Here is a 19,789-nt window from a genome sequence, read left to right on the forward strand (position 1 = left end):
ATTAATTTAGAGTAAGTCAAGTCTGTTCAACTTCCTCGATAAATTTATTCTATTTGAGCAAGCCAAAGTCGAAAACATAATCTGGTAATTGTCGAGTAGAGCAACTCTTTCACTAAAGCATACCTATATTTTTAAACTATTTTACAGATGTTCGATACGTTTAATATGTTACTTCAATTTGAAAAAATTGGACTGACCTGTCTTACTACTAAATTCCAGCGATTGCCGGGTTCTAACTTTCTCCAGCCCGAAACATTACGCGTATTCCAAAATGTCCCACCCATGTTTTATCCCGGAAGAAACTAAAATAGCGGCAGCTGCGGGAGAAACGCTAAATGGACCGAAAGACGTTGGCCATTTTAGAACAAGAGGTTTGCGGTTTTATCAAATTGCATTCCAAAAAACCTTTACGAAATTATTCCGGTAGGAGTTACTTTTAGATGCACTTTTAATAATTTCAAAAACTTCTTTCTCTGCGGTTGGTTATCGGTTATAATAAAATAAATGACCAATATGAAAACTTTTTTAAGTAATGTTTTATTACTCGTTATCGTTATATTTTTATTAGTTACATCATTATCTCTCTCTTAATTACCGAGCAATTTTTCCACTGTCAAAGTATAAAATACAGTGCAGAGTCTGTCTCTAAAACGCTACAGAACATATTAAGAAGAATCAGAGTAATGGATGCGTACAGAAAATATCAAATCTGATATAAATTCATCTATACATCATTTTTGACACGTTCTGTTTAACGTGACTGCATCGATCCGAATTTAAATCTGATCTTACGTCACTTCCAGCGTGGGAGAACCGGTTCGAATTCGATTCGAATTTCATTATTTTTCACGGATTTAGAACTTTACCGCTATGACTCCGTGGAATCTGTTATGCATATTACGGATCGGACCAATCCACAAGGAGTCGCCATATTATCTTATACACTAAATTCGATACAGGAAATATTCCATTTTCGACGTACAGGGTAGGGGCTCTTATTATCGGTCGTCTAAGTCCAAATCCGTACGTAATTAGTCCATCTTGGCAGGAAGCATCGTAAGACGATCCTGTTGTCGATGGCACGTAAGAGTAACAGGTTGCCTCGCTCACGGAAATGGGAAAAATTATTGCGCGACACCTCTTCCGGTAGTCGACCGCGTAAGGTATTATCGGATCTTTAAAACATAACAAAGGTTCCATGTTTCGGGTGCGCATTTTCTATAAAATGATTTTTTTGAGCTGGCTTACTTATTTTTGTGGGTGGTAAACTATCAAAGCCGAAGCTAACAATTTGAGTCAATTCTGATTTAATATGTAGATAATGACTTTACTTTTTCGTGACGTGTGTCTATGATTGAAAATGCCCTTACCAGGTCTCCCTTTCACAGTTGCTACATATGTGAGGCTCTGGTGAAGAAAGACTCGGTTGTCGGTTGGCACAGAGTAACCAGTGATCGACCACTGATGCACACCGGCTTTCAATGCCTGTTATTCCAGTAATATTTAAATGTCGAGCCAATCGAAATCACCCATAAAACTGAAAATAACAAAATAAAGTCGTATAATTCGTAGTTTTAAAAACCTTGCAGATGTCGGAGCATAAAACTGTCACCGGTAAAAAGAAAAGTCCAAAAACGCAAAACAAATCGGTATAGGGAAAAAGCACTCTCTCTGCTATTAGAGACCAAAAAGTGTCTATCGGAACCGCATCGAGTTCCGAAAATTCCGAAACAATCCAGTCTCATTCGAATCTATCTCCGGCAATTCCATATACATCATCACGTTTTCACGTGATGATGTATATGGAATTGAAACGTGTTTCCTGGCTTTTTCGTCATTTGTGTCAGCCACGATTAATGGCTACAAAAAAAGAACGTCCACTGAGTGCTATTGCATCCAATTCGCAGAGAAGGTTCGTGTTGTAGTGGCAAAGGCAGAAAAGTTCTTGCATCACTAAATACAAATGCAGTTGGGATCACGAGAAGCAAGTGTGCAAGTTGTGCCGAGGATTCGGATAGTGATATAGAAATGAATGAACTAAAAAGTGTCGACTGTGATTATTGCAGCGGATGGCACCGTTTCAATAGCAGGAACCCCTTATGATATTGCTTGTAACAATACAGCTCATACCCGATGTTTGTGTAATAAATAAACCGTAATTCACATAAATGTTCGTATGTAGAATTTCCCATTTGTCCAACTGAATTTATATAAATAAACACTGCAGTTGATTTATGTGGTCGGACTTGAGAAATTCGTGGTCGACTACTGGGTGAACGGCCCACATGATTGTTTAATTTTTTTCATAATTTAAACAATGATCAAATAAAAAATGTTTTCTTTTCCATAACAAATACAGAACAAATTATTTTTATATATGAATTTTGCTTTTTGCGTTACTATTACTACGCATCGTAATAAAAAATATTAGGATCCAAAACAGCTGTAAACTGTGGACATTGTTGCCATTACCTTACTCTGTCAAAAAATCTAGCAACGAATGCTTACCTTTCCCGGCAATATTTGATGGCGCCATCTGTTACGATATTTTTAATTATTATATGATAACAAAACAACTTAATTTTGAGGGTAGGGACGGGTTTTATAAAAAAGAAAATTGTAAACGCTAATAACGAGTAAAATCGTCATCAAGTCCAACACTACTCGACATACGACCCCTTTTATTTCCCTACCTCCTTCAAACAGGGTAAACAAAATCCTGCCTCCCCACATACTGAAAACACTCTGAATATTTTCAAATTTCTCGACGTTCAAGATGTCCCGAATCCAAAAATGTAAAAATTTTGAAGATAACTTTTTGACCGATGGCCATACTCCCTCTGTTATATAACAGGGTCGGGAAAGTAAAAACTGTCCGCTCAACATGATTTTCTTTTTTCGGGCGAGCTCTTCGTGGATAAACATGCAAATGACCTTGATTTCGTCACTTTAGCACGACCCGTTGGCATATAATGGAAAACAAAACTTGTCGATGATCATCGTTCTTGGCCATCTTAGGCACTTGAGAAAACAAAAAAAAAAAAAAAAAAAAAAAAAAAAAAAAAAAAAAAAAAAATGCCTGGACGTTGTGCTAGAGCTTTCTAGCAAGTTAACAATTGGGCAGATCGCGGGTCTCTGTATTGCCAGCTGCTTTCTAACCTCATTGGTTCGCACCTTTTATTATTGGTATCTTGATAGTGTGGGGTACGTCGACATTTTACCACTCGCCGCCCTTCCCTTTTGGCCGAATTAGGTATTCCATTACTAGCAAGACATCTGTGCACATATAGACGATATCCTACGTACTGTACCTTCAAATCGCCGACACGCCACTCTGGCTAGTCGAGTCCCCGGATTAGCCCATCGTCATGTACGGGATGACGTAGGGCATGAAAAGTTAGCGAAGATTCGGCAAGAAACCACCTCATTGATACAGTAAAGAAAGTAAGTGGAATAATGTATATCTCGGGATTCTGTATGATTCGTTACCGAATCGTATTGCAGCATATATTACAGCAGGAGGTAGCGTACCCATACCGAATCTATAGTTTTTAGCGGTATATTTCTAAAATAAAACCGTGTTTTCTGTGAAATTTAGATCATTTTTTAAACTAAGCTACGTGGTTTATTTACTTTTTCTTATTGCTTTGAAATTCTTTTTAACTTCTAAATATCTAGTTAATAATTAATAGGCATATAATGTAAGTTAAAGTGTCATTGAAAGTTTTTAATTCGTTATAGTTTCTTTCAAAATTCGCTACCCGAAATAAAAGAAATACCAATTTATAATACTTAAAGTAATTGTCAGCAAAGTCAGATTACCAGATTAGTTGGAGATTAAGAAACTATAGTTTCCGGTTAATGTAACCCTTGGTACCAAGATGGCGGCTCGTCTCTGATTCCAGCAAGGAAACAGTGGGACGCACGTTTTAACCTAACCTATTCTAATAAATTACCATAATTATTAGCAACCAAATTATTAGAATAGGTTAGGTTAGGTTAGAACGTGCGTCCCACTGTTTCCTTGCTGGAATCAGAGACGAGCCGCCATCTTGGCACCAAGGGTAAAATTAACCTAGTTTCCTATATCCTACAGGTCGGCAATGGCATTTGAACCCAAATACGGCGCAACTAATTTCACATTTTTCTTATAGATTATTTAAATTTACGCAACTGTTTTTAGTATATAATAAAAAATTAATTTCTGTTTAAACATAAGAATGCACTTTTTATATAACAATATTTATTTTAAAGATTATTATAATTAAACCTTACAAGAGACTTAATTTATATAAAATAAAATTTTAAATCTAATTTCTTTAATCAATACAATTAAATTTACAAATAGGAAACGAGTATTTACAAACTCGTCAATATCTGTGTTTACATTCAAAAAATATTAAGTTTCTCTCCACTATACAGACTATAAACATAGAATTATCATTTGGAATCAAATATTCTTAGATGATGTCATTACAAACAATTTTATCTACATTTAATCAAAATATCGGAATTTAAAATTCTATAAACGGCAGTATATTCTCCAACTTCCACTATAAGTTAAGTACAATACTCATCGAACTAATTTAGTTTCGTTAGGTGTAGAAGTGGGACTATTAAGGTGCGAAACAAATATAAACGAACACAAATGATAAATCTGACCCTGTTAACGACGATTATCTTTGGATTTAAATTTATTATGCATAGTTGATAAAAACCATATTTTGTAAATCAATTTTTTATGGTTTATTAATGGTACATCTCTTACATCCGTGTGGATTAGTTTCTCTATATCATGAATTATACTTTTATTTACAATAACCCTTTATAAATTATACATTTAAATCATTGCAATAAAATTAATGCTATATATATATATATATTTAATAACATTATCATTAAATGTGTGTGTGTGTGTGTGTGTGTGTGTATATATATTGTATATATCTTCACAAATTCTATTATTCAATATTTGATAATGGTTAATTTAAATTATACAATTCTTTTTAAATTACAGAAAAAAACAATTTTAAAATGTATTCTGAATACTATTTACAATATTTAAATTTCCAAACTACACATTTATATACACACAAAGAAAGAAATTCAAATACAACTTCGTACATATGTACATAAAAATATATATATATATATATAATTACATCTTTAAACATATAAGAGGAGATTATGTTTTTACTTGCCATGGTTACGGAAGAAATTTTTACACTCGCAGTTTTTCTTGCTGTCCGTTAAATGAGTTGATTTCGTACCCGTTATCGACCTGGAGCGTTCCTACCTTCTTCGGTTCAATTTTGGCAATATCTTAGATCAGAGTTCGAATTTGTACTGGAATGGACTTGTTTGAAAACTTCGACGATTACATGTTGTATATTAAATACCTGGAAATGGTCTGAAAAGTATTGAAAAAATTTTACCTTCTATTGGAATTTTTGAATATTTTATCATTAAATGGTTGTCTGCATTTATTTAATACAAATATCGAGTTTAATCCGTTAATCTATACTTCGTATCCATATGACTTATCGAAAGAATCTTCTGTAGAGATACTTTAATACATAACATTTAGGCAAAAATTGAACATGGCATCAAAAAATATAGATCTATGTTCGGTAACTATGGATTATTAAATGTATCGTTTAAACAAATCCTGTCATTCGAGACAATGAGGAATGTAAAATAATGGAAGAATGGGACTGGTTGCTTCCAGTTCGATGGCAGTTGCCAGACATTCGCTTGCAGATTCATAATCGCCCATATCCTGTAGCACCTTGCCCATATTGAACCTAAAAGAAAAAAATATATATTTTTTTAATTCTACTAATTACAATTTCATTTATTTTCAATGAAATTTCATTTTTTTTAAACTATGAATTTTATAAATAACATTACCATGATTGATGGGACATGGGATCAATTGTTACTGCATCTCTCAAAGTCTTTTCTGCCAAGTGATTACTACCCAAATTGTGATATACAAGTCCCTATAATTATGTAATAATAGTGGCAATGAAATATGTGCTAAATAAAAGTAAGTTTTAAATTATAATAAATCAATATATCATGACAGTAGTCAGATGATAATCTAAATTATTAGAAATATGACTATTTTGAAAATAAAAAATAACTTCCTTTTTAATAAATAATTTGTTAGAACAATATTCATTCTGATCAGCTGTTAAAAATTGTTTTCTGATGAAATTTAAGGATACAAAAATCTTGTTTGGGGTCCCAGTAATTTCTATCAAACTTTCTACAAGATTTTCAACTTCTAGAAAGTTTCCAGTACACCTTTACCATAATAAGGTAATAATAGTGAAGAAATGTAAGCTTACATTTCTCTCTTACATCTCACTAGATGAATAACAACAATTTAACATAAAAAAATCTCATATGTAGTGAACTACAAATGTTATCGTTATTACTCACACTTGAAAAATTTAATTAATTACTCAATTAAGTAAATTTTAAATCAAAGTGCCTTTTGATTTAAAATTTTGTTGTAATCTATATATATATATAATCGAGACGAGTTGATAATAATAATAATAATCAGCGCAGAGCCCAAACGGTTAGGAGTTGAAAGTTGAAATTTGGTACACAGTTAGGGTATGTCACGAGAATGCACACTAAGAAGGGATTTTTCGAAATTCCTCCCCACGGGGAGAGGGACAGGATTGAGGCTTAACACTTCCATCAACAATGGAAGTGCTACATAACAATGGAAGTGTTAAGTAACAATGGAAGTGTCAACAATGGAATTGTTAAGAGAAAGTGACGTGCAAGATGCAGATGCAGTTTTTTTCGTTTTTGCAAGAAATCGAACATATTTTTAGACCCATCTAAAAATTCTCTAATTAGTCCAGAAACAGGGGGACCCAATTCTTGCATTCTGTGAAAACGGGTAAGGTAATAATCTTAATTTTTGGTATTGTTACTTTTGCCCGAGCAACACCAGGCCCACTCGCTAGTCTGTATATATTTTGATAGTACAGTAGAGAGTCGTTTATCCAAATCAATTGGGGACTGGGGTTGTTTGGATAACTGATTTTTTCGAATAACTGATTATGTACGAAAAAATATATTAACCTGTCCGATGTTGAAATTTTTCTCCATTGCGTGTTGCTTCGTGTTGAATTTTCGTCGATTTTAAAAATTTTTATAATAATAATCGAGGCTATTGTATCATTAAAAATTATTTCTTTATTTTGTACAAACAAAATAAATATATTGAAAAATATAAAAACATAAAAATTATACTTTAGAAGTAAATCTAGTATCAAAAAAGTTCAATTCAGCATGACACAGTCCGACTGGAAAGCGTTTGGATAACAGACGTTTTGGATAACCGGTGTTTCGGATAAACGACTCTCTACTGCAGTTATATATTTATTAATGACAGCACATCCAGTTTTGTTACAGATAGCTACAGTCAAATTCAAATTTTACTTTATAACATTTAAACTCTAATTTTTTCATCTAAAATTAAGATACAAATATCCATCATGTTCCCAGCCAATCACTGGAACTGATCTGTCCAGATACTAAAGATAATTTGCATTTATTTACCTAATGATTATATTAGATATGTTCAATAAATAATAAGACTTTTGTCTGAGGTGCACTCGTGCTTCCTAATTTTGTTAATGGATGTCACTAGGAACACTACACAGCTTCTGTAAGAAACAAGAAGTAATGTCCTGGTAAAATTTTATTTCTCTCTGGTAAGAAATAGTTGTGCTTGACATGTTGTAATGCAGTTTTGACTGTGGGAGTAATGCCACCAAGGAAACTCACAAGCACTTAAAAACAGTTTATGGCTCTGCTTGTCTGTGATTTTTCAATTGTGCAAACTCTTTAGTGGTAGACAAAATGAGAGCACTGCAGTCCAGCCGAGATCAGCAGCACCGTGTTGTGCTGTTTTGCCGACAACAACTATACATGCGATGTCGTAGTAAAGGCTGACCAAAGAATCACAATCGGAGAACTTGCGAACAGATAGACGTGAGCATCGGAACTGTCAACGGTATCATGCATTTGCACTTAGACTGTTGTTTTTTTTTGAATGATCAAGTGCATGAAGCTTTAGAGAACAAGTTGAAGCAACAGCCTTATTCCTTCTATGTTACAGGAATACACTTATGCAACAGTGGGATTGTTGTCAGAATGATGGCAGAAATTATTTTTAAATATATTGCATTTTGATTCTTTCAGGCAGAAAGTCTCGCTATTTATCAAACAAACCTTATTCTGATTTTTGAGAATGGAAATTGTGCTATTTTTTTCGTTGCTGGAAACACTTAATGTCATAATTTATATTCAAGATATTAAAAAATAAGAAGTTTAAAGAATGGGTGACTGAACATAATGCAACAAGAAACATTACGGGATTTCTAGAATATAAATAATAAACTGATATAAAGATGACAAATATGAATAAACTGCATTGATACAACAGTCAATGTAACTGAAGAGAATTTTTTTTAAATTTACAACTTAGAAATTAGTAGCAACAGTACAGTTATTGAATTATAAGATTAAGAAAGTGCTATAGTTTTCATATATTTCAAACCCCCCCCAAAAGTTCTGCATCAAGCTAGACTGGCAGTTCAAAATATTTAAAACCTAAAACTGTTTGTGCAAATCAGAATTGTCCACATTATCATAAATGCTATCGAGTATATAAAATTAATTCAATAATTAAAAGCCTATTTCTATTTCGGTTACATCATAATGTAGCTCTACCATTCTCTGAAATTTGAAAAATCTCTCTCTACCTAACAGATCTTGACTATTTGCTTACTGTCCCAAATTAAGTTTAGTATGTAAATAATTGAGAAATACAATAAAAATTTACAGTAAAAAACCAACATTTTTTTTCAATGAATAATTTCCAGCATCTTAAAAATATATCAAGAAAGTAAAGAAGATAATATTAAAAGAACTGTGATATTTAGGTAACAAGGATAAAAAAAGTAAAAACATTTTGAAAAATGTTAAATTAACATTATATTTGAATTTCTATATATAACAGTAGATATACTGTACTTTATTAAAGATAATACGGAAGATATACCACATTATTATTCATATTATAAAATAAAACATAACTTTTGCTTACATTGCATAGTTAAACATTAAAAATATCTTTTGTCGGTTTTTTTATTATTTCAACTACTGTCATAAATTAAAAATAAATTAATAAAATTACATATTAAAAGATTTTTTATGTTTAAGCTATATTTAAAAAAATGTTTCTAATCATTTTTTAAATTTCTGATTAAAACCTTTTACTAATAACTCATGTAGTAATGATAAATATTACTTTTCTTAATCAGTCTTGCATTAATTTTGAATGATATAAATTAAAATCATTAAACTTACTAAATGTTGAAGAGCTTTCACATGAAGTGGGTTAATAGCAACTGCATTTTGAAAACATGTTTTAGCTTCATGATATTCTCTTTTATATTTATGGATCATGCCTTTCTGTTAAAATATAAAAAATCAGCTTTGAAATAAATCTGATTATATTTTTTTATATAAAAACTTTGCCTCTAGATAATAATCAAGAACAGGTTATAAACTTATACCATCATCTTAAGCCAATAAAATTCATATTACATTGTTTTCTAAAAACTTTTAAAATATATTTTTTTAATATTTTACACAGATAGATAAACAAATTCATGGTTAATTGTAGCTAAGATTTTTTCTCATCCTTGATATTTGCATGGTATTATATCTAGAAAACACTTGTAGAAAAACTGGAAACAAATATACCAATCATACTACACTTTACATATTTTCTGGCACTAGTTTAATCAAAACAAACGTTTTTGACCCTGTTCAAAGGTCTGCCTCGGGTTTTCTTTAAATTTGTATTCTAATACAAATTTAAAAGAAAAGAACAAAGTTCTAATGGTAGAACTATAATGGTATAAAATCTGAAAAAGGTTTTTCAAATTTTGTAAATTTAAAAATAGCAGTTATAGTTCTACAATTAGAACTTTTTTTTAATTTTGATACATTTTTAACCCGAGGCAGACCTCTGAACTGAGTCAAAAACATTTGTTTTGATTAAACTAGTGCTGGAAAATGTGTAAAGTGTAGTGTGATTGGTATTATATCTAAGATATTATCATCAATTATAATAGAAGACTTACCATAACCATTAATTGATGACACAGTGGAAATATGCTGGAAGCTTCATGAATGCACGCTTCTGCTTCTGATACCTGACCCAAATGTAAATAAAGCTCAGCTATCAGCAGCCAGATGTGTAACTGTAGTAACCAAACTGTTTGTGGACCAGGTTTGGGTTGAAAACCACCAACTGAAGATGCAACTTCTGACAGAGCTTGTTCAATTCTAGTAGCTACTATCACAGAATTTCCTAATTAAAAATAAACAAAACTAAAATAAAACTATTTAATATGTAAAAATTTTCTAATTAAACAAGAAATAAATAAAATTTTCTTTCTATTACAGTAATACATTAAATTACCTGAATCACCATCAGACAGTTCTGAAGAATGCAACTGGAATACACTTTTATTTTCACTTGTGACTCTTTGCAAACCACCATCATTCATATCACTAAAAAGTAATAATCAACACTTTTATTTATCGGTAATTTAAAATTTTATTGACATTGAACTTTTGATGATTTATCTCTAAAACTAACTGTTTACAAAACAATTTCAACTTGGTATATTACCAGACACTTTTTCAAATTGGCTATCTTTTATAATTAAATACCAAATTAATTATTGAAGACATAACTAAAGAATGGAAAAAATGTAAAAGATACAATTGTTTCACCCATATATACAACTTTGAAATAATTATCATTAATCAAGTTAAATACAGGTATCCCAGTATAGCACAGTTTGAAAATTAGGGATATCTCCTGTACAATGCAATTTCTGGTTTCACTCTAACACAATTTGAGAATTTGGAAAAATCCTCCATACAAAATTTTGCAACTTTTAAGTGCAAATGTCTTTATTCGATACTTTTTTTATTCAAGTAAGCATGCATGCTATCTCAAATTTGTTTGTGGTTTTTAGAATATTAAAATTTTCAATATGTTTTGTGTTTTTCATCAGGTTTAATAAAAACTGATGAAACAAGGAAGAAAAAAATTGCACTAACTTTCCTATCAACCAAATAGCGTTGTCTTTGCTTTCAGACTTTAGCCTTCAAGACGGTCACTGTGTTTTTCTTTTTTATAGATTAACGGTTGTATTTAGTAAAGTGTATTTAAACATTTTGTAAGGAACCAAGTCCGAGCGTTATTTTTATTTTACTTTTATTTTGCTTATTATTCTATTTTTGTTTGGGGCTTATGTTTTGTTAGGACGAAGGTTTCCTCACCATTCACCTTAAGTATTTAAAAAGAGAAGAAATAAAAACCAACTCACCGACGGGAAAAAAAAAGCGCCATCGGACTCGCGCACATTTGCACTTCCCGAGCGGCAAAGAATAAGTCCGCACTGAGAAAGAGGGGGGAGACCCCACAGGAACGAGATAGGAACTCGCTAGACCTTAAATAATAAAACCGTCCCGGAAAATTGTAAAAACAAATAATGTAAAAGGTTAGTGAGTAATTGTCGGAAAAGAGGCTGCTAGACGACGAAACAAGTTATTGTTAGCATTAAGTATGTAAATGAGGGGAGTGATCGCATTCAGAATTGTGACGTCACCTCACACTATAAATCCCGAGTCTCAAGTGAAGACGGAGAGGTGAATTCCGGATAGCAACGAGCTTGGTGAGCTTCGTAGCAGTAAGCGAGAGAAGTGTCCAATAGGATCGAATAATTCCAAGGTGATTTTGAAGTGATTCGAATATTGGATCGACGATTATAGGAAGTCTTGAGAGTTTGAGGAAATAGGTTCTGAGTATATTGAGGTGACGATTAGGATCTCTAGTTTATAAGAATTATTGTTATAAGTTAAAATTTTGGTTTTGTCGGATTCCCAAGGGGAATAGAATTAAGTTAGAAATAGATTGAATTGAGTATTGTTGGGTTGGGTTTGTTGCATTTCATTGAATAAATTATTGTTTGATTTTTTACTAAATATTGTATATAGTTATTACTAGATGACTAATTAAATATTTGCTTTTGTTGTTGACAAATCTTGTCATTATTTAATTCGGTGCACGCTTAAAGTCCAGGCCTGGCACGCTAACGCGAATCCGCGTAAAGTACCCGGTAGGTTAACGGTTATTTCCGGCACACGGTAGAGTCGATAATCGTTGTAAACTAAAATAGTACTTTACAATTTTTAGGTAAATGTTATTAACCTTTCTTTAACCATAGGAAAATAATCATATGTAAAAATGACAAACAAAATACTGCGTTATCTCAGTACTTGAACTGTTCCCAACTGAAACAATTCGGTATTTGAACACACATTCTGGAAAAAATTGCTCGGTCCTCGATTGAACAAATGCAAGCTGCTAAAACAAATTTTCGATTAGTAACATATTTTTATTTTGTCATACATAAAAAATTTTTATGGTAAAAATAATGAAAAAAACAAAGACACTAGATATTTCTGATCAAGATCAAAACAAAGCTCAGATGATGACAATATCTTGTAAAAAGAAAACCCCCTCATTTAAAATTAATATTAATGCACAATACAGCATTTTTAATTGTGATTTTTAGTTAATTATTGATTGCTTTAATAAACATATTTCACTTACTAACAAAAAAGAATAGTATACTTTTGTTAACTTTTGGAACTTAACCCCATGTTTTGTATTAGTTCATTGTTTTGTATGGCACAGATTCCATAAACAACAAAAAAATAACAGATATGAGAAAAAGAATATTATAAACAACATAAAGTATAGAATACCTAAATGTAAAATTATAGTAAAAACACATAAGAAAGAAGAATCTTATAGACCAGGGCTTCTTAAACTTTTTTTATTCACGACCCATTTATGATTGTGATTTTTTTCGTGACCCAAAAAAATATAAAATAAAGATATATAAATATTTTGTGATGATTTATTGATTAGGTAACAATATATATAGACCTACATATGAAAAAATATAGTTTTAGAATTTGTTTAAAAACATACAAAAATATAAAATTAAAAATTGCATAAAAAGTTGTAAAATTGTATTTATGATAGTTACAAAAATTATATATCCTATTTTTCATCAAAACTGCATTTCTTGCAATAACATAAATAAAGAGAATATTGGGCAAAATATATTGTTGCTGGTATATATTCAAGCCCCAAGCTGGCATATATTCAAGCCATATAAGGCCATTTTGGCTGTCTTAGTTCATTCGAATATATTCGAGCGCAGCCGTTAAATGGGTGAGTATACAAAAATTAAAGGAAAATTGTTTTTTAATGAGACAGATGTGCTTGCTTTTTACTGCATAACAAACTAAATCTTGGTACAATGTTTGACACTGCTGAATGTAAAATCTCTAACATTTTTTAGCGATGAATGAAATTGGGATTTGATGTGTGTTAAAGCTGAAAAAGTAATTTCACATAAATATGTGGTGTTGAATGGCAGAAGAACATTTTCAAACTCTCACAAATTATTTTCAATATTTTGCATTAAAATCTCGCGACCCCAAATGGGGTTGCGACCCATAGTTTAAAAAGCCCCCTGTTATAGACCATTAGTGGATTTCAGGTATACAACCTTATATAATTTAGAGCATTTTTTAAAAATTAAATTAAATATTTATTCTAATTCTATGTGTATTACAAAGAATGCAAGTATTTAATAGTAAATAAATTAAGCAATTTTAAAAAGACACAAAATCATAAATCATTGAGTCTAGATGTAAAAAGTATGTACCCTTCTATTAATTGGAAAATGATAGAAATTAGCTTATTTAACCTACAACAAGTAGAAGATTGGATAATTGGACTTATAAACTTTGCTTATACTAATAATTATTTTGAGATTAACTCTTTTTTTTTTTAGACAAAAAGATGTAATCAGTATGGGTTCAAAGATAGAACTGAAATTGGCAGAATTAGCAATGATAGAAGCAGATAATTTCATAATGAATATCAATGGAGTCAAATTGTGTTTTAGGTATGTTGATGACCACATCATAATATTTGAGAGCCAAAAACTACAGAAGAGAACATTGTTAACCAAGCTAACCTTTGGAATACCAATATACAGTATGATTATGAAAAAGAAAATAGTAGTAAGTTGAACTATTTTGATTTAACTATTATAAACCAGAAACAAATTTATTTTTTGAAGTTATGAAAAGATATGTAATGTACAAAAAACAATTGAGTACCTTATGAAACCGATGATCAGAGCGCAAAGAAAAATAAAGCAAAAATTCACCACAAACATTTTTGAACTCTGGGCAGTCCAAAAATGTTCGTGGTGAATTTTCAAAAACAATTTAAGTCCTATTATCCTCAAGCCTTAAAGAAGAATGCATATAAAATGGAATTACAAAAAAGATCCATACAAGAATTACATATGAAAAAGATAAGAATGAAGAAATCAATAAAGTGAGAAATAAATTTATGAAAATTAATTTCTGTCTGTCTGTAGTGTTCCTGTTTTTGCCAAAAACAAGAACCATCAGTGTGAGGCCAAAAACAGGAACCACCATTTATTTACTTCTAGTGTTCCAGAATACGAACATTTGAAGACTTGACCTTTCTTTTTAGGCTGCTTGACTGTCAAATTTAAAAAAATCCTTAAAAAACATAATTGCCATCATAAGATTGCCATCTGACGAAATTCTACAATAGAAACTTTTGCAAAGATTCCTCACCATGGGAAGCTAAAAATCTACATTTACCAGTGCTACCTTTCCAGTAGATATAAAGCTCAAACATCCCCGTTTGGTAAGGATGGAAAAGAAAAAGATGATTCTTATGTATAACATCCTTTTAATCCAAAGAATTTTTCTTGGTAGATGATCTCATAGCTTTTTGGTCATAAAATTACAGTTTTATTTTTAAAAAAATTTGAACTATAAATGCATTTCGGGTTGGTTTAAGTTTCCAACCCCCTCTTCAGTGCTGTTAAAAAATAAACAAATTGTAATAAAGGACATGACATTATTTAAATATCACATAAAAAGATTTCTACAATACAAATACTTACATATCATATAAGGGTACATATTAAAAATTCTATTTCTATATTTTTATCTTTCATAGGTATATATAACAATTCACTATACAGTGGAACCTCGCTTAACGAGCACCTCGCACGAGTATTTCGCATAACGAGCAAAACAAACTGTAAAAATTTGCCTCACTTAACAAGCAATGAGGAGAGGAGAAGTTCCGAATTGTGCACATGCAGCATGCTCCATCAGTCTGTGTTTAGCACTCGTTCCGCTAACATCTTAGTGTCACTTGTGTTCACACATAAACATCAACACCATAGCCCATTATATAATAAACACGCCAAAAGATATGCCAAATTCTTGGGTCATTAAATTTAATGACCGATTCCAAATTAAATTTTAGAAATGTCTGAATTAAAAATTAACTATTTATAATTATTAAATTTAATATGAGATGGAAACATAACTGCCTACCTCTGGTCAAATTAATTAATTTCTAATATTTAATTATAGCCTTTACATAACCTAAGAATTTGGCATATCATTTGGAGTGTTTATCAAACATATTAGCTGTGATTCTTTTTATTTATGTTTCTGCAAATTGAATTCTCATTCCAGGATGGTTCATTCCACACTAGAAGAAATGATGATGATGATTCGCGTTCCTTAACAGTGTATATTGTACAATTTTTTTGAAATAAATGTTATACATAAAACATTTGAGTATTTTTTCAGCATAGAATGCATTATCGTATTTTACATTAATTTCTATGGGAAAAATTGTTTCACTTAACGAGTGTTTCGCATTATTAGTAAGATTCTGGAACGAATTATGCTCATTAAGCAAGGTTCCACTGTATTATAAAAATACAAATTATTGCAGTTTAAAACAATTTATAAAACTTTATACATTTTAACAGTATAAAACATATTCATTTAAGATTTTCTATGATAGAATTAAATACAGAATTTAAAATGTTGCTACAGCAGCATTTTTAATTCTATCCAACTCTTTTATCCTGTCATATATGTTGGAGCAATACATGAAAGGTGTTCTTATTAATGCTCTAAAAGCCAATAGCTTGTAAATTTAGGGGTCATTTGACCAAGAAGGAATATACAGAGGGTCGTGCATGGGTTTAATGTATACCTTTGTGGTCAAAGATCCATCGTTAAAAACAATGTCAATATCCAAGAAATGTATTTGTGTTGGACTTATTTGCTCCATTTTAAGATTCAAACCCTCATTATTTAAGTTGACCTCATCCAAAAACTACTGAATCCTATTTTTGTTTCTCCATAATATGAAGACATCATTTACATATCTTTTGTATAGTACTAGATCAGTCATAAAATGTATAATAGTATTCTTTTCCACAGAACTAACTCATATAGCAAACTTTCTATTTTATTTTATTAGTTTGTTATTTTAAATTATGTATATATTACTGTAATTTATTCTTTAGATTCAAATAGCTCATTATTCCAAAGAATTTTAAATGTTCTTAACTGTTCTATTTCAAAAAGAATAGTTATCAATGTTCCATGAATTACTAAAAACCTGAAGATGGCCTGTAGAACAGGTTGAAAATATTTGTCAAGGTTAATAAATAATTCTCAGTGAGATAGGTGTTGTGGAAATTAAAAAGTATCTAGATGAGTATTAATTAAGTATTTAATTACCAAAACACAAAAGCAATACAATACAAGAGCATCTAATTGCTTGAATCTCATCTTCCTGAACAATACAGTTTGCATGAATTTTTAAAAATAACTTTTATTTTTACTGCTATTTAATATAAAACAAGTAAAATAAGTTCTGTAAATAAATTATGTTTATTGTTGTAGTTATTTTGAAAAATGTTGTTATATGCTTTGTAATAAAATGTTATATGAATGTAACATTTTATTCATAATTTCATTTGTGGAAAATATATTTTTGTATCAGTAGGTGCTATTTTCTAAAACAGCACCTACTGATACTGATGTTTATTATAATATCAATCAAAGAATTTATAAAAAGATGAAAGCTTATCTAATACTGACAAATTATGAAGTTCTTTCATTAATTTTTAATATAATAAATATGTACTAGACCCTACACAAAATAATGAATTATATAATTTAATACGATAATCAAATTATCAAGTGAGCTGAAAATTCAATATACCTCAATTATGAAAAATGTCGACAATATAATTATATCCAACTTTTTATTTAAAAAGTATATTAAAAAAAATAAACATAACCAATTAAAAATAGATTAAATAACGTACTATACAATATGTATTTTGGGATGCATCACAAGCTTTATAAATTACTGACATATTTTGTGAAGAGCATCTACTTATAAAATCTAATATTGACTTGAAAATGTCAACACTTACAGTTTTTGAATATTAATTGCTAAAAATTATATTTGAAATTACTTAAAATATTTAATTTGAAAATGATCAATTCAATTATAGTGAAATTCCATTAATCCAGCCCTGTCGGGACCAATGTAGTGCCGGTTTATTAAATATGCTGCCGTATCAAATGACGGAAAATTTTCTAATTTTTCAATCTCCTGAATAAAATTTCTGATATCTTTGTGTGTAAAACTGTACAAAACTGTACAAATCTGCTTGTGCATCTCACACATTTAGAGAAGTCGAGATTTATAAGGCCGCTGGCAAATATACCTCCTTTAACTTTTGTGAAGAAGATTCCTTCTCCCAGAATGGAAGTCATTCTATGAATTGTAAACTTACTATCCTCCCCCTCTCTTTTTCTTTTATCACCTTCCCTCTTCACACATGTATGGCAATTCTCCGTTATTTCAACAGCTGTGGGGTCATTTAAAGGTAATTTTACTCATTATTAGTATTTACAATTTTTTATAAAACTCATTCTTACCCTCAAAATTAAGCTTTTTACCATTTTATAATAGTTAAAAATATAAAAAGTTCTTTTAATAAAATATGATAACAGATGACACCAAAATTTTAAATGTTGCCAGGAAAGTTGAGCAACTTGTTGCTGGTTTATTTTTTCAAACCAGCCCAATAATGAAATTAAAATGATATGCAACAGAACTTCAGATTCTTCCTTTTCATTGGCTATAAATACAACACTACTACCTAATACAATTAAATTACTTGTATTACCAAATATTGCAAATTCAAATGATAAAAATTTGAAATTTTTACCTTTTAAGTTTCTTTTCATATAAAGTTTTCCACTGTTGAAGCATTTGTTTACTAGTAAGAAGAGCAACTTCTCCACCAACACAATGCAGTTCTAAATGGGCTTTTGTGTACATAAGACTAGAAATAAATTAAATAAATAAGTAAAAGCATTGTATTAAATATAATTAAGTAATAAGTGTAAAGAAGTTTATTAATATTTACAATGCTGGACTGCAATTTTTAATCATCTTTTAATTTAAAAAAAATCATGCCACTTCCAGTCTAGATTGAAAATTTGTATGTAGTTAACCAGGATCTCCAGCACCTGATATTTCCATATCTAGTTTCAATTTTAGTAGTCTTGCCCCTGTATGTCACACTTCTCCTAACAGCAATCAAGTCACGCTGGTCATCCATTTAACTCCATTCTTGAGAAAATTTTGAATTGAAATCACGTGACTTCCAGTCCAGACTGGAAGTTTCTATGTAATTAATTGGAGCCGCTGAGCCCTAAGCTTTCCATATCCAGTCTGGATTTTCATCTAACTAACTCTGTTCTCAAGATTAATGAAGGACAGACAAATGGACAACAGTGGGAATGTATACGTTCTGAAATTTGAAAATTGCAGCCCAGTTAATAAATAATATACAAAGTTAGCATATTTAAAGATATCAATTATACGAGATGATCAAACAAAAAAAGGGACTCATGAGCAGTTTGATGACATTGCAAGTTGAAGTTGCCTCACTGATTTATTATACATCACTGACTCACCTGTTAGCTCATTACTATTGTTTAAATTGTGTTGCAATTGAAAATGCCTCATGCACTACAAAATAAAATTTTCATTCAATATGAATGCTTAAAACATTTTAATTTTAATTATGAATTTATAAATATATATTGATATATTGTGGAAAGTTCAATTAAAAAGTAAATAATATATTTAAGGAATGTTAACATTTCTGAATTGATTAATGGCCATATCACTTATAAAAATTTAGTAATGTATAATGTATTTTATTTAAATAGACAGTCATCTAAATTATAATGTTACATTGGTCTCACTCACCGACATAAAATGTTTGAACAAAGCATACTTCTTACAAAAACAAATCAAATGGTACAGTTAAAGGAAACATGAAGTAAATTAAGCACAACCTGCCTATTTTTAAACCTGTTTATTAATTTGTTCCATATTATTTAAAATTATAACATTTTTTTGTCTTATTATCAATTGTTCTTTAGTTATTTAATGAGTATATATATATAACTAATATTGCATATAAAATAAACAATTATTATGTAAATTGAAAGAGCAGAAGAGTATGTCATGCAACACTAGTTTGAATAGTTTGAAGACAAGACAGAGTCCTACTATTTCAATATGGCAAAAGTCCCATCTGAAATTGAAAATGTGGTTTATCTTAATACAGTGGTACTTCGTACTTCAATCGTCAAATTCAACAAATATTTGCTTTGGAATTTGAACTGTGCACAA

At 30.3% G+C, this 19,789-nt stretch overlaps 1 protein-coding gene across 3 annotated transcripts in view; it reads right to left on the reverse strand.

Moving 5' to 3' along the window:
• Positions 1-4,226: 4,226 nt before the first annotated feature.
• Positions 4,227-19,789, reverse strand: part of Ttc7 (tetratricopeptide repeat domain 7) — an 85,924-nt gene continuing 70,361 nt past the window's right edge. For all 3 annotated transcript variants that reach the window (XM_067263429.1, XM_067263430.1, XM_067263428.1), the window contains 6 exons: positions 18,309-18,425; positions 10,526-10,617; positions 10,185-10,414; positions 9,403-9,507; positions 5,911-6,002; positions 4,227-5,804 (listed from right to left, as the gene is read on the reverse strand). In XM_067263429.1, the coding sequence (XP_067119530.1) occupies positions 5,672-5,804; positions 5,911-6,002; positions 9,403-9,507; positions 10,185-10,414; positions 10,526-10,617; positions 18,309-18,425 (769 nt within the window). In that variant the 3' untranslated portion in view covers positions 4,227-5,671. The remainder of the gene's footprint in view (positions 5,805-5,910; positions 6,003-9,402; positions 9,508-10,184; positions 10,415-10,525; positions 10,618-18,308; positions 18,426-19,789) is intronic.

Source organism: Centruroides vittatus, unplaced genomic scaffold (genome assembly GCF_030686945.1).
Source record: "Centruroides vittatus isolate TY-2023 unplaced genomic scaffold, ASM3068694v2 contig_1776, whole genome shotgun sequence".
Taxonomy (NCBI): Eukaryota; Metazoa; Arthropoda; class Arachnida; order Scorpiones; family Buthidae; genus Centruroides; species Centruroides vittatus.